This window comes from Enoplosus armatus, chromosome 13 (genome assembly GCF_043641665.1).
Source record: "Enoplosus armatus isolate fEnoArm2 chromosome 13, fEnoArm2.hap1, whole genome shotgun sequence".
Lineage (NCBI taxonomy): Eukaryota > Metazoa > Chordata > Actinopteri > Centrarchiformes > Enoplosidae > Enoplosus > Enoplosus armatus.
Genome location: NC_092192.1, coordinates 20,123,203 through 20,138,039, shown reverse-complemented (window position 1 = coordinate 20,138,039; position 14,837 = coordinate 20,123,203). Strand labels below are relative to the sequence as shown.

Genomic DNA, 14,837 nt, shown 5'->3' with positions numbered 1-14,837 from the left:
AACACGTTCGAAACACAAATGGGGAAAAAACTAATGTTGGTAAATGTGGTCTCACCACCTTAATCCTCATTATTGGTGAGTGCTGGGGGGTGCTTTGCCTTTCTATAAACGCCGTCTGGCTTTTATAGAGAGAACAAAACACACAGGAAAAAGCCTCATAGGCAGTAAATCACTGGCGGGGTTATTAAGTGTTAAAGCAGGAACATTACGCTCCACTGCTAGCTAGCACTGCTGCTTATCACCCAAGCGCCGACAGACTACCCATGTCTACCTAAACACATGTAAGCATACACACACTAACTACCACAAAACACACACACGGTGCCTTAGGCGTACATCCCCATTTCCGCTGGCAATCTTGAACCTCCATCTATCCTTGTAGACATTTCAAGTAATCTGTGCGAACATGGACTCTTCATTTTCATGCCGTTTAGTCCTATTCCGTTCAGGCTGAGTTGGCAAGCTGCCCCTCTGTATATTCAACCAATTAATCCATTACAATTCAGGGGATATCTTAACTCAAGTGCAGAGGCGCTGAGCCTGAACAAGTGATTTCCCGTGGTTGTGGCGAAGTGGTGGTCTTTCGCCTGGCTAGGGATAAGCTGGGAGATTTGTGGTGTTACTTGTGATGGTGGTGGTGGTGGTGGTGGGGGTTGGGGTAGGTTGGGGACTGTCAAAACAGAGCATTGTGTGGCGTCCGCTGGAGCAGAGCTGAATCGCATCAACGCGTTAGTAAGCCATAAGACGTAGTGAGCACACACAAGAGGACAAATCATTAATAAACCTGAAGTTTAAAATAGTTTGGACTATATTGACTCATGTAATACACCACAGCAGCATACAGGCTAGATTGTTGTTCCACAGTTATGAAGTATTCACTGTATGCATCATCAATAAACAGAAAGCATGTGTTTAATTTGTTCTCCACCACTAACTCAAGGGAAAACGTGGCTGGCAAGCATACAAAATCCCAAGGTTGCATTGTAGAGTCATCATAACTTAACAGCAGTTGTCGAGATGCATGATCAAAACATCATGATCTCTGATGAACAGTCGAGCTCCAAAGGAATTCAAAAGCTGCCTCACATGCTGAGGACAAGCTCCAAGGTGCAAACAGCGGAGCTAGGTCTGTGTGTAATGACAGAGCGGCAGCAGCGAGGCTGCTCCTTCCTGCTGGAGTGTGAGAAGCACTACATTACACCTGCATCTTGCTAGGAAACATCTGTGCACACAATGCAAAAGCGGAGGGTGGGGACAACGGTTAACTGTGAAACCAGATCATGAGCAGTACAGACAGGCAATTATCAAGTGAACACCCCCATCATCTTACTGACCATGGCCAGTCCCCAATGGTATTGTGTGTTTCACTGTATAAAAGGTTTTGTTCATAAGTGCCCTACAGATTTTATTATGGGCCTCTCCTCCTCATAGATATTGGTTTAACACTTTTAGACGTGATTATGTGCTGCACACACAGACAGCCAGGCATCAGGCTGGTGACAGGGCATACCTTTGTTCGAATTACATGACTCTTATTCAAATACATGTTTCCATAACTCTTGCACTTTTGTAGCCAACTCCACACTTAGTTGAGCTTTAAATTCTTTTATCTATATTTATTACAATTATTTGCATAAATGTTTTTTTTCTAACACTATCAAAAATTTCTTGCTTCGTCTACAATACCCCTTAGAAGTTCACTTCATGTTTTAACGTAGCTCTCAAGCCTTATTAGACAAACTAACTGTAACCAACGACCACTTAAAAAGGCATAATATTAATATTTCTATATTAAAATGTCTAAAAACAACAAGACCCATGTTAAATATTTTGTTGACTTATATACTTATATCATCCCAAATGTTTCCAACAATGTTCAAACTCTATAATTTTATTAGGTGTGTTTCATTTGGTCGCCCGTCAATGGCGTCATATCCCCTTTACCCCCTCTAGTTGCTATAACTTCCAGGGAAGCACCAGATGATACGTCAGAGAGTGAGGAAGGAACACAATGTCACACAATTATACTCATTACCAATAATACAGCCGCACACAGCAGATGTTTTTCACTCCTGCGTGCCATTTTGCAACACGGTAATCAATAGAGACCGAATTTATCAGTATATTTCAATATCGATATAGCTTACTACGAAGCGCTACTATGACAAGTGGCTCACGCCAACCACCAAGCTAATATATACGGTAATGTTATAACACCATAAAGTTATTTTTAGTGTTGTTTTGACCACGGATAACAGCGCCTTGTCTTGTGTTGTACTTGCACCAAAGAGGGTTAAAAGGCCTCTCAACCTTAACATTTCCTACTGTATCTTCTTCTATGTAGACGTTACATTTGCAAGAACAAGAAATATGAAGCAATGCAAACTGCTCTTTATCCAACCTTCAACCAAATAAAATGTAGTACAGCAATTACACAGTTACAATCTGTTCTCAAACAATTAAGACCATTAATTAATTAGTCAATTAAATGAAAATGAACTAGTGAAAACTTGGATTATCAATTAACTGCAAGTTATTTAAGACGTAACAATCACAAAAAAAGCTGGTTACAGACTCTCAGCTGACAAACCAGTTTAATTAGCGTATGCTGTTGCAGATATCGGTAACAAAAAGTAACAGAGTCACGGCATTCTTCAAATTCAAGCAAATAAGCAACTCCATGCATGTGGTCATGAGAAGGTTAAATTGTTTAATTAACAGTCAGTCTGGTATCAGGAGACAAGACTGACATGCTTCTTGTTATTAACAACAGTTACTGCGGTACAACTATACACGCGGTGCAGCCTGAACCAACTGACCACATCCTGTGGGCACTGAAACTTTGACCTGGTTCATTTCTGAGATTTAGCTACTGTAGTAGCAGTCACAGCTAAAATACTGATTAATTCTGCTGCTGCTGCTGTGCTGTTAATGTGTGAACTAAACACAACAGCCTTTCAAGCACAGAAGGCTAGATTCTTCGTGTCACATTACAGTTCTATTCATCACCTTTTTTTGCGACTGTTTCTGTCACTATCAGGATGTTTGCATCTATGCTGCAGTTTCTCTGCCAAGTAGGCAATTGAATACATTATGAATCTTTCCTTTAGAATATATGGCACAAAAGACCTTCACTACAGCAACTGTGGTATTAAGGAAAACGTGTAACTAAATGCTGTGTGTTACTGTCAACAAGAAATTATCCTCAGTAATGAATGACTTATTGATGTATGTATTGTGTTAATCATTTTAGTGCTACAGATGACATCTCCCCCCTCAACATCAAACATTATCAATAACAGACACTACATTATCAAACCGTCACAGCCACCTCAATTCTTCATAATCATTACTCTGCAATAAATGATCACTGCGGATGCATCTCACACAACATTGTTATTTCTTAACAGGGGAAATTACAACATCCTCATAGTTTAAAATAGCTAGATCCTTGTCTAAAATATGACAATAATATCATGAAATCCATTCCATTCTGAAAGCCACTAAGTGCCATTAGTGACAATAACTAACCTGTAAAACACTGAGTTTGATCAATACTTGGCAAATGCTAATGTAGTTTGGTTTCACTGGAGAAGAAGAAGGTGCTGCAAACATTTGTTACAGCACAATGACAATTTATGTGATACATAATGTCGATCAGCTGCAGTGTGCAGTTGAAAAGTGTTAACTGACATTCAGAGCTGCCTTTTCTCTTCTGCACTGCTTGGATGCGAGAGAGCACGAGGCAAACAGGTTTTACCTCGAGTCCTCACACGTCCAGTGAAATGCTTAGCTTAATGCTATGTGGATGTGGTGACAAGGTGGACTTAGACTCGACCCACCCTGAAACTCCATAAAGTTTTAAAGTGACTACGCTGACTTTTGGTCTGTTGGTAGTCTTACCAAATATCCAGTATGACTACACGTCTGAGAAAAGCAGGAAAGTGAGGATCTGAAGCTGCTCTAGAGCTGGATGAGTTCGTTTTAACGACACACGTCAAAACCTGCTGGACTTTTTTTGAGAGAATCAGACAAAAAAACGTCTGAATGAATGAAACAGGTCTCTCCCTGCAAGACTGCAAGCAAGCCAAGTATTTGTGCTGCTGATTCATAGTGGAGGTAACAAAAGACTAATCATTTGTTCATGTAATCTATCATTCTAAAAACAATAGAATAAAACCAAACGTCCCAGTCGAAACACTAAAAGTTTCTTTCTATATACAAATTATCAACTTGACACGGAAAAAGACCACAGCAGTTTTAAAATCCTAACCGATTTTGAAATGGGGTTGCATCATGCACATAAGGACACAGATGATGTTCTCTCTAATCTCAAAACATGAACACACTACAAGATTTGAAAATAATGGCGCATCACACACTACAAGATATTGTTAAGATTATACGCCACCTCTTCACGTGATCTCATGGAGAAGCAGATGTAAACAAAAAAGAGACTGACGTGGTGCAACAACTTGCTGTAGTGTAACGTTTAGTTTGCAGTGCGAAAAAGACAGAGAAAACGAAACTAGTCTGGTGGAGAAAATGATTGGGGACGCGGTCAACACGGGTTGTCTATTCTTCAGTAAGAACTGAGGGTGGTGATTTTAACTGTCAGTTTTAGTATCAGTCAACAGTAGTATGCTAGCTAACGTTAGCCTCAAGGGCTAGAATGTTTACTGTAGCTTGGCAACACAGTCAGCCGCTCCGGGACGCAACGCTCACTGGCTAATGTGGTCCCGCTCGGAAAGTAAATGGTCGTCACTTATATAGCGCTTTTCAACCTTAATGGTTCCCAACGCGCGTTCCAGTTTGGTCACACTTCAAAATGTCTTCCTTCCTTCCTCACTGTGGACAGTGGGAGCCAGGGATCCAACCCTCAACCTGACGTAATAATCCAGATTTTAACTCCCAAATATCAAACGTTCAAAATTATCGTGGCAGCCCCGATGAGTCTGCGAGCAGATCGGTAGGTTTAAGACTGTAAAGCCCTCACATTACCAGATAATCTGGGCTGAAAATCGGTACCGACTAAGGTCCAGATTTCTCCTCTGATTTTCGAGAGGGTTGAATTGGGGATAAATTGTCCCAAAACTCCTCAAGTCTGAGCCCAGCTTTAAAGTGTGTGTAGCACTGCTGGATATCAAACTGCAAAACAAAGACTGATTGGAAGCATGTGTAGAAATGTTTGCCTTGCATTTAACTCTACCAACAAAATGCATCTTGTACAACTTGATCCCAATAAAAAACTACATTCACTAATTCCTGGATTTGTTGTATCCAGGGGATGCAAGTTTAGTTGAATGCTGTAAAACTGTTAAATATGATTTCTGAGGTCTTCGAAGGGACTACTTCTTAAACAAGAAATATCTCACAAGTTAAGGTGTAGAAACAATGTAAGAGTTACATTGCTTGGAGTTTGTACCTCTGTTCTGTTTTTATTGCCATAAATGTCGTAAATCAGATTTTGCACAAAACAAATGAACGTGTATTAAACCAAACTGTGGACTACAGACAAAACATCAACTTCTGTCCTTACATACCCCTGAGCTTGAAGAGGCAGAACTGAATAGCCCCTCTGTCAAAGATTAGACACGTCAGTAGTCCACTCCTCATCAACAATATCCACGAGGCAGATTGCTCTATCAAGGATAAATGTGCCTTCTGCAGTTGTTCTCTCTGTCCTTTCAAAAGAAATTAGTGGCAGCATGTGTGCAAAACAAAGGGTGCCACAGATAGCTGTGTATTTCCTTCCAACCTTCATGCTTTTCCCGGCTGTGCATCAAAGACTTGCGCTGCTATGAATATACAAGGTTTCCCCCCTGCCTGTGTCTTAGTAAATGCTCAGGTATGTGAGCAACTGCTTGTGGTTCATTAGAAGTTTTATCTTTCATACGCTAAAGCCAAAAATCACACTGCTGCATTAGGAGGGAATCTAAGACCAAAGACACTGGATACAGGCAGGAAGTTTTCCTGAGTTGACGCGTACTGGGGGGGGGGTTACGACCCCTGATTGTGCCAGCTGCTCACCTTCCCCCTGGCCACTTAGGGTTCTGGGTCTCAGTAGGGAACACTGTGTCCAAACAGCTGCCGTCGTGCGTTTCAAGATATGAGACTAGCAACAGGTGAAGCTGCTCAAATCATGTTGCAGATGCTCCTCTTCCACAAAGTCTCTTTTCCTGTCTGTCACCTCTCTCCCTCATGCCATGGAGCAAACATGAAACTAACAAGTGTTTCATGTTCGCTCCGTTTCACTTTTGGTTGAGGAGAATGCAAATTCATCAGTTTCATTTCAGCTACTTGGCACACAGCTCTTCATTTAGTGTATGCCACATTATGGTACACAGTGCTTTGGTAAATATTAGAACCTACTCTGATGCTGAAATGCTGGGAAGCAAAAACTACAAATTTCATGAAAAACCAGCTACATATGTGCATAATTATGAAGGCAACAAATAAACTTAATTTACACTCTTAGTTAATTCCAATAAGCCCACTTTAAAATGAAGTAAAAATAAAGTATGCAACAAGTAGTATCATACTCCGGATAGGACTATCCACCGAAAAACTAAGGGGTGAAAAACTACCACAATATGTTCGCATTCTTTCACCATAAAACCACAAAGTGGAGTCTGTTCAGCAAGTGAGTCATAACAGCAGTGGTGTTATGCTTAGTCTCAGTGTGCAGGAAAATGTCAGCCAGACAGGCACAGCACCACAACTACCAGCCTCTACCTCGTCTGTCCACTGTAGCAAACACTGCTTTCAAGTGCTGTCACAAACATTGTAATTATGAGTTCAGTGCACACAATCAACCCAACTAAGTAGTATTGAAAGAGTGGGGATTTTCTACAATGAAATATTACCTTTAGGGGACGGACAGCTTAGAAGCTGTGTCAATTTGTGGTGAAAGCAGAGTAGTATTTTAATATATTGTTATTATACAACATTCTATGGCAACATTGCTATTGATGCATGTCTACTCTCGCTCCTCAACTTTTAATACTTTTTTTTGCATACATACATTTACAAATCAATGTAGGATCGATGCACTTTGTGGGTTTAACTTCTGCAACCGCACCACATGGTAGTTCTGTGTCATTTGATCTATAATAAAAATACACTTTTTCTAACATTTTAGGACAAATCACATCTACAACTTCCAACTGTTAAGCGGGATGTTCAGAGGAGCTCATGGAGTAGCATTACAATCCTCAGTTAACCTACAAGCAAAGTTGTAGTTAAGCCTGCTGACAAGCCAATTAACTACAACAACAAACACATACAGACCATGTTCTTGATTATCCAGGCCAGAGATGGAACTCTGTACACTCAAGAAACACCTTTAGATACGCTGTAGCGGCTAAAACTGTGGACTACACAGCGGACGCTTGCTGCACGGTTTGTCTCACAAGGGATTTGAAAAGAATACCTGTGAACTCCAAGTGGGTGGGAGCACAACCACAACTATTTAGGGTAATGTCAACTGGCCACAACTGACAACATGATATGATGAAGAAGATATTCAGAGACAGACAAACGGGGGAACGCATCATCCCTATCAATAGTGTGGTGTCTAGTAGAGGAAAGTGTGGCTCAGATATGTAGCTACCTAGATGCTTGTAAAGCCCAGGAATGTATGCCAGAGATTATATAATCAGCCTGGGGCCTGTGCCTTAGTTGGTGTGAATACTAGAAAATCAAGTCCAAGGAGATTAAGCCACTGACAAACAAGATGATGACATATTACATAAATAATGAACGTTTGCAAACAAATGCCGTTACCACAAACAATCTTGTTACATGCCTGTTGCCAAAAAAGAAAAGAAAAAAAAAAGCTTTGTAGGCAAAGCATGAGGGGCGTGCTTTAATCGACAAGCTGTGCAAGTTGGGCATTGACATTCGTTCCTCCAGGTGTTGTCAGCTATACAAAAACACAGCATTTCACAGCAAATGCACAGCGGTTTCCCCAGCCTCAGCCACAGAACTGAACGCTGCAAGCTGGAGTGCATGAGGGTGTTTGGTTTACGGGTCACCCACTTGATAAAAACATAGTTGGAAATGTAATGAGAACGAGATAGCAAGTTAATAATAAACAAGCTGCTGATGCGAATGGGAGTAAGTGCTACACCGACGAACTCATCGGGGAGCACAGTCGTGCTTTTGGCAGTAAAATGCACAACAGTTATTTTGCTAACAGGCGTTTTGTTGCTGAGTCTGTCCTGAGAAATGTAGTAAATGAAGCTTAACAAGCGAGTGGCGTTCACCTTGAGTGGTTGGTTTGCGAAGAGAAAAACGGAAATGTTGCGGAAAGAATTTTACAGCAGACAGACCATTATAACTAAGTGACAAGGTGTTAAAACTAGGGAGCACAGTAACATTACCGAACTAGGATACCTTGTTGTCCTGAAATGATGTCAGCTCGACAGGGCCGTAAGCCTAGCTAAGCTCCTATCAACTGATGCCTGTGTGGCTAACGTTAGCTTAGCCCCTGTTCAGCTAGTTAAAAATGGCTGCTTTCCTTTAGTTTTAAATCTCTTACCAGACAGAATAGATTGGAATGGCAATCCTCCAAGCTGGCCCCGTTTGGTACATAACAAGAACTCATCCTTCTTCACTGCGAGATCCAACTCTCCATCATTTCACTTCCCGGGAAATAAAGAACAATTTGCGAATTTGTGTTTTCTATGATGTGCAGGCTTAATCAACGAGAAATATTTTTTGTAACATTTGGCTGGAGGATAGTTAATTCAACAACCTTCCGATTGCAGTTCCCCCGCCGGAGCTAAAAAGCGGATAAAAGACACTGTGTGGTCTTTATGTAGACATCTCAAAAGCACACAGTGAAAACAAATTAAAGGAAGCGAAAAATGTTCATAAAACAAAAAGAAAAGGAGAGCAAAGAAGCAACTCTCCCCCTCCCCCTTAGCCCTAAAACGGTCTCTGCTTAAAAAAATAAAAACGTCCTCTCTTACTCCTCCATCGCAAAAATTAGTCTAAAAACGAAATACATCCTGTAAAAACCTCTCGAAATCTGGCATCAGCCTATATTTTAACGGTTATTTCGATCATTTTTTCAGCCTCGGTTCCTGTTGGTTTCCATTTGAATTCATGGATTCCTTTCTTTAATGGCGGCCACAGGGACAACTCTGCCTTCCACAGCCTATTGGCTCATTCGTGGTCAAAGCTTTGTCAAGCTAACCGAACACAGCCAAACACAAATCAGAAAGTAGGCAACATTTCCGGCAAAGTAAAAGTAAAGAATTATGTTATTTCCTACTATGACTAATGCTGAGAACGTAGCTTCAGGACAACCTAAAATTGTTATAAAGATTGAATTAAAGAATAATAAATTTGATGTCCTTTAGGTACTTTAGGCCCCAAAAAAGATGCTGCAACAGGTTACTCTCGGTGCGCGTTTTATTTTGATAGTCCTGACAAGGCGTTCCGTGTTATAGTATGGCTACCTTGACACTGTCGTGGTCATGAGGGCTGTAATAACACAAGACAGATAGGTATTGCCGCTAGCCCAGCGCGAGTGGCGCTACTGAGCAACAGATTTTGTTACCAATGATCAAACCCTATAAACTTGCTCACTTACACAGTGCACCACCTAGCGCATGTGATGTTGCACTTGCAATTGAAATGTGCAACCAAGATGCATTGATGCGCCCTTTGTTTTTGTTCTGTTTTTCAATCAAATACACTCGACTTGACCCCAATTTCACAGAATGTGGCTTGAGCGAGATAATGAAAGCCTTAAAGTCAAACATTTATTAGGTGCAGAAGGAAGAACACTTAAGAAGCAATCACATCATGAGGACATACCGAGAACACTTCAACATATACATTTAAAAAATATACTTGTTGACTTGTACAGAAAAGGACAGAAATACATTACGGTCAAAGATAAATCAAATAAAGGGGCACGGTAATTAATTATACAAATTCAAAGTCAAAGAGAGAACATTAAAAAGTGGCACAACAGGCAACAGTTTAATAATTAGTAAACCCAAAGGCCAAACCAATTTTATTCTTGACTAAACACTGACTGTGACACAGTTATGACACTTTGTTATAAAACCTCAGCATGGCTGAAACGCACACACTTTATTTCCATGTTGTTTTAGATGAGGACAAATAAAACCATTTCAGAGTAACACCAGAGTATTTTTTTCAGGTTGCAACTCATCCACGTTTTTGACTGTAACTGTTATGCACAACAAAAAACAGCTGTCTTCAGGATATTATCTTCATTTTTTATTTTTGCAGGTTTTGGCTGCAGCCAGCATTTCCTGCTAAATAATTTCTTACACAAACCAAACAGTTGGGTATCATTAAGCTCCATGATATTTTGCTCTGGAATGAGTTCAGTTATACATATAATTCTTCCAAAATATTGCAAAAACATTGCACAATTGAGTGCTGTACCTCTGATGTCATACAATCAGCATCCAAGCTGGTGTTGGGCCAAACCAAAAGGGCTTCAATTACAGCTTGTAAGAGAAATAAACCAAACAAAATCAAAATCAACCCCCCCCCCCCTCTTTTGGCTTGTGTGTACTGTAGGCTCCATTAAGCTTGAGGCTGACAGATTTCAGAGGGCCTCTGTGGCCACTTGAATTTGCGTTACCACCGGGTATAGGAGTTTTTCTCTGTAAGCTGTGCATGCAAATACTTGTTACAGTCAGTGCTATTGGAGCTGACATGTATAGATAATTTCAACAATGAATCAAATCCTTTTACTGTGGATGAATGATTATTATGGATTACACTGTACACACAATATTGTGATGCAACATTGTCAGGCACTGTCATGTAAAAAAGTTTAACAAATTCTTCCATCACTGTCTCTCTTTGTACAAACCATTATTTGAACCAAAAAGAAAAAAAACAATCACTTTTTCAGGCAACTGAGGGATTTTAACTAAATTCAGCCAACAGAATTTCCCTTCCATTTTTACCCCAAGGCGCACTCCCAGCCAGAATATTACTTCCTCTATTTCCAAGTGTGAGCGCTGTAGGTTTATGCAATATTAATAATGAGTTTTTAACAAGTCCTTGTCCCATCATTGTGCAATGCCTCCTAATTATAATACAGCGTAAGCTGTCTTTAGTAATATTATTATTATAAATATTATTTATCCTGTTATCCAGTGATTCGCTAATGAACAATTACTATCCCTTAAAGTGCAACTTTTATTTAGCAGTTCTAGTAATATCCTTTGCCATGTAATCCCAGCATTCTAAACCGTTATTTTTATTAGTATTCTTAAGTAAACAAGCTGTATAATATCTGATTGTGTCCAGACATCAGAGCTGTGCTATAATCTGTGACAGTTCTTTTCTTCTGTGCCGACAATAACATAGAATCATAAGTAACATTTCTTGTTTGCGATGCTGAAAGTGAGAGCTGGAAAAACCGGGCTATAAAGGTGGTGATGACAGCAGGTCCTGGGGGCAAAAAGCAGCTGTACTGCAGAGGATAAAAACGACGTGGACACCTGAAGGCAACTTTCTCTTCCACTATTTCTTCCGTTGTCAACACACAGTGTTTGTTCATTCTATAACTAGTCCACCCTTCTCCCAAGTCAAAGAAGCATCTGTCCCTCACATGAAAAAACACAGGAAATATTCCAGATCTGAGAGATGTGATCCAGCATTGATATATTAATTATGCAAACACTTTAAACTCATTATAAACACAACGTAAAACAAGAGTTTGGTGCTTGTATTGTGCGGTCTCCAAGGCCCTTGGAAGACATTAGTGGCTTTGTGACTTTCATCTGATCCCAAAGGATTGAGCGGCTTCCTCAACCTTAAATCTTCCCATAGGAATGAATGAGAATCTCACATTCGGTGCTTCCCACGCTTTATCATCACTCTCCTTGATACGAAAAAAAAAACAATTGTGGCATGATACCATCTGTATGAGATTGTTAAACAGAGAAAAACATCTAATAGCACAGCCGATGAGCATAGTTGTCATAGCAGAGTAACTAATGTGAATATCAGATTGCCATCATATCTGGTGATGGTTTTCTCTCACTTATCTCCGGCTCCCTCTTATCTCAGTCCCACAGAGACATTCTGTCATATATATTCTACCCCGACAGCACTCAACAATATTGGGGAAATGAAAGTGTAAGATAGTTTGGAGTTGGCCAACTGCTCTTTTGACATTTGATTTGACATGCTCTGTGGTCCCTGCCATTGTGCTATAGGAGCATTTTGCCGGAGGGCCCTGTCTCACTGTTGTGTGACTAAATCCTGCACAAGAAAGTGAATAATAAATCAGAGATTTTGCCAGACAGAGAACATGGGCTGAATTTAACGAGTGCCTGTGGTCAGATAAGACCGAAAAACTTGAACGTGTCGGACGGAAAATTAGACTCGGTATTCATTCAACATGCTAAAATAGTCACACTCAAGGTGAGAATAGAGCCTCTCATTTGTGTGTTTGTATGTGTGTGTATGTGCATGTGTCCTATGACCTTAGACTCAGGGTAAAGAGACAGGACGAACAGCGCTGCTACTGAAAGATCACAGGAATCACGTGACATATTTGAAAAGCTTTCTGTAAATCAATAAAATTGACCACCCAGACAGGAAAAAGGCTTTTGCCTTCGCTGGCAGACACAGCTGAGGCATCCAGCAGTTAAGAACGTGGCTCTGAGGTCCATAGTTCAACAGCATAACTTGTGTTTACAGAGGCTAAGTGGTAATATCCAATTGTTGGCCTCTGCAGAGGAGGAGTAGTTATGAAAAGGGTCAACAAGCGTGCCATGTTCAAATAAAGTAGCCCTCCTCCCAACCCCCATGTTAAAGCACACAGAGATATGCGCTCTTTGCTTTCCCCTCTCTCTCTCTCTCACACACACACAAACATATACACACTGCCTATTGACCTTTTTTTTCCCAAGCACCCACAAACCTAGTCTGCAAAGATGGATTGAGGAGAGCTTTTGAAAATAATGAGAACAAGCACTTATTCCATTCATTTACTCACATAATTGCACTTGGCCCTGACTGCAAAGTTATTAAAATGTGGGATAAAAACATCTTGAGAGCCAGGGTTGTGCTTGAATTACAATAATATAATGTTTTAAGAGCCACGAGACTGATCCGAAATATAAAAGTGCATGAGATTCAAGTACTTACTGTATTTGGTTCATATTCTGGAGATGGTAATTAGCCCTTTTGTAATTGACAAAAGTAAATAATGTACTGGTCAGCTTGTCTGTGACATAGCCACAGTGTGTTACTGGACTAAGAAATTTACTTTGAAAAGGAAGGAAAATGAGAAGTATAAATAAAAGCAGTTCTAGAGTCGGCTGATGAAGTTGCATCTAGGAAAGTAGAGTAAATCTTACTTGTACTGCAACATAAAACATAATGACGCAGTTGGCTAGTCAGCCAGGCAATGAAAATAAAAGTTGACCAGTGAATTGATGGAAACAGAGATCATGCACAGCATTTAATTGGCTTATGCTTGGCTCGAATACAGACAGTATAGAGTTTGCGGTCACCAGGATATAAAATGAATATAAAATGATCACTACGTCATTATGGCACTATTTCATTGTGTTCACCATAAATACAGTTATTATTTTAGCTTACGTAAATGTGAGTAATATCTACAGGAGGTGCAGAACTCTTGCACTCATACAAGCTCCAATAGGGAAATCCCACTTTTATTCTGTGGGATTCAAGACATTTATGACATTTAAGATGCAGTCATCTCTTCTTGATGATCCCTACAGAATAAACCTTTGAACGGCTTGTAAACCTCGAAGTAGAAAAACCCATCAAGGAACCCTGTCTAGAAACCTGATATTAATTTAATGAATGAAATGGATTATCTGGCACTGATGGCTGGGGGTGTGAGCTGGAGGCCTGAGGGTTCAGTAGGTGTTTTGCTGGGATGGTCTGATCTCTGATTGGCAAGTGCGAGTTGTGCAGGAAAAAAGGTCTAATGAGGTTATGAGGTTTGTAAAGGCAACACCCAAATCAGCAGGTTCTAAACTTGTGGTGTGAGACAAGAACAAGTTTTTAATAGGCAGAAAACGCAGCCCATTCTGCTGCCACTGGAAAAAGAGTTGACACTGCCTAAACTTGAATGGGAACCTCCCAGCCCCTCCCACATACATACACAAGCACAGAAATGCCAAATTGAGAGTTCTTCGTATGAAAAAGTGGGAGCAGCCCCCTCGTCATTAGCTTGAGAGGGCTGCAGAGTGCTGAGGATGCAGAGAGGCTGGCTCCGTGCCCTCAGCCTCCATCTGAGCAGCCGGGCTGGAGTGTGTAAAGGCTCGCTGAGTGAGGGGTCAGGCAAAGCAGATTGTGAACCAGAAAGAAAAAGTCTCCTGGTAATCATTATAGCATGAAAAAATAACTGGCTGTCTGCTTGTAAACCGTCTTCACAGGGGATGGATAAACTTCAGTTCTTTGTCAGCTGACACCTGCTCAAATCCAACTCCACAACCGGCTTTGTAACCGGACCAGTGTGCTACGACATGAGTCTCTTCAGAACGACGTCAAACAGTGTTATTCAGAGGCAGTTAGGCAGAGAGAGGCTCTTTGTTGAGTCACGTCTGTAGTTAAATGGTGTGAAGTGCTTGTCAGCTCAGTTGTTGCAACAATGCTTTGCTTCTCTATCTGGGGTGAGGTCTGGCTGAGGTTAGCGCCATGTTCCCTCCCTTGATGGAGCTGAGGGTTAGTTGTTCGGGTGCTGCCCCCTGTGCGCCCAGGAACATTCCAGGCGCACAAATAAAGCCATAGCTGTGCCTTTGTTGCAGTGCTGACTAGACAAGAGCCTTTCTGCAGGGCTGCTGCCT

General features: G+C 40.9%; 1 protein-coding gene across 2 annotated transcripts in view; it reads right to left on the bottom strand.

Annotated features, from left to right (window-relative positions):
• Positions 1-8,665, bottom strand: part of med13a (mediator complex subunit 13a) — a 68,869-nt gene extending 60,204 nt beyond the window's left edge. For both annotated transcript variants that reach the window (XM_070916851.1, XM_070916852.1), the window contains exon 1: positions 8,543-8,665. In XM_070916851.1, coding sequence (XP_070772952.1) covers positions 8,543-8,608 — 66 coding nt within the window. In that variant the 5' untranslated portion in view covers positions 8,609-8,665. The remainder of the gene's footprint in view (positions 1-8,542) is intronic.
• Positions 8,666-14,837: the final 6,172 nt, after the last annotated feature.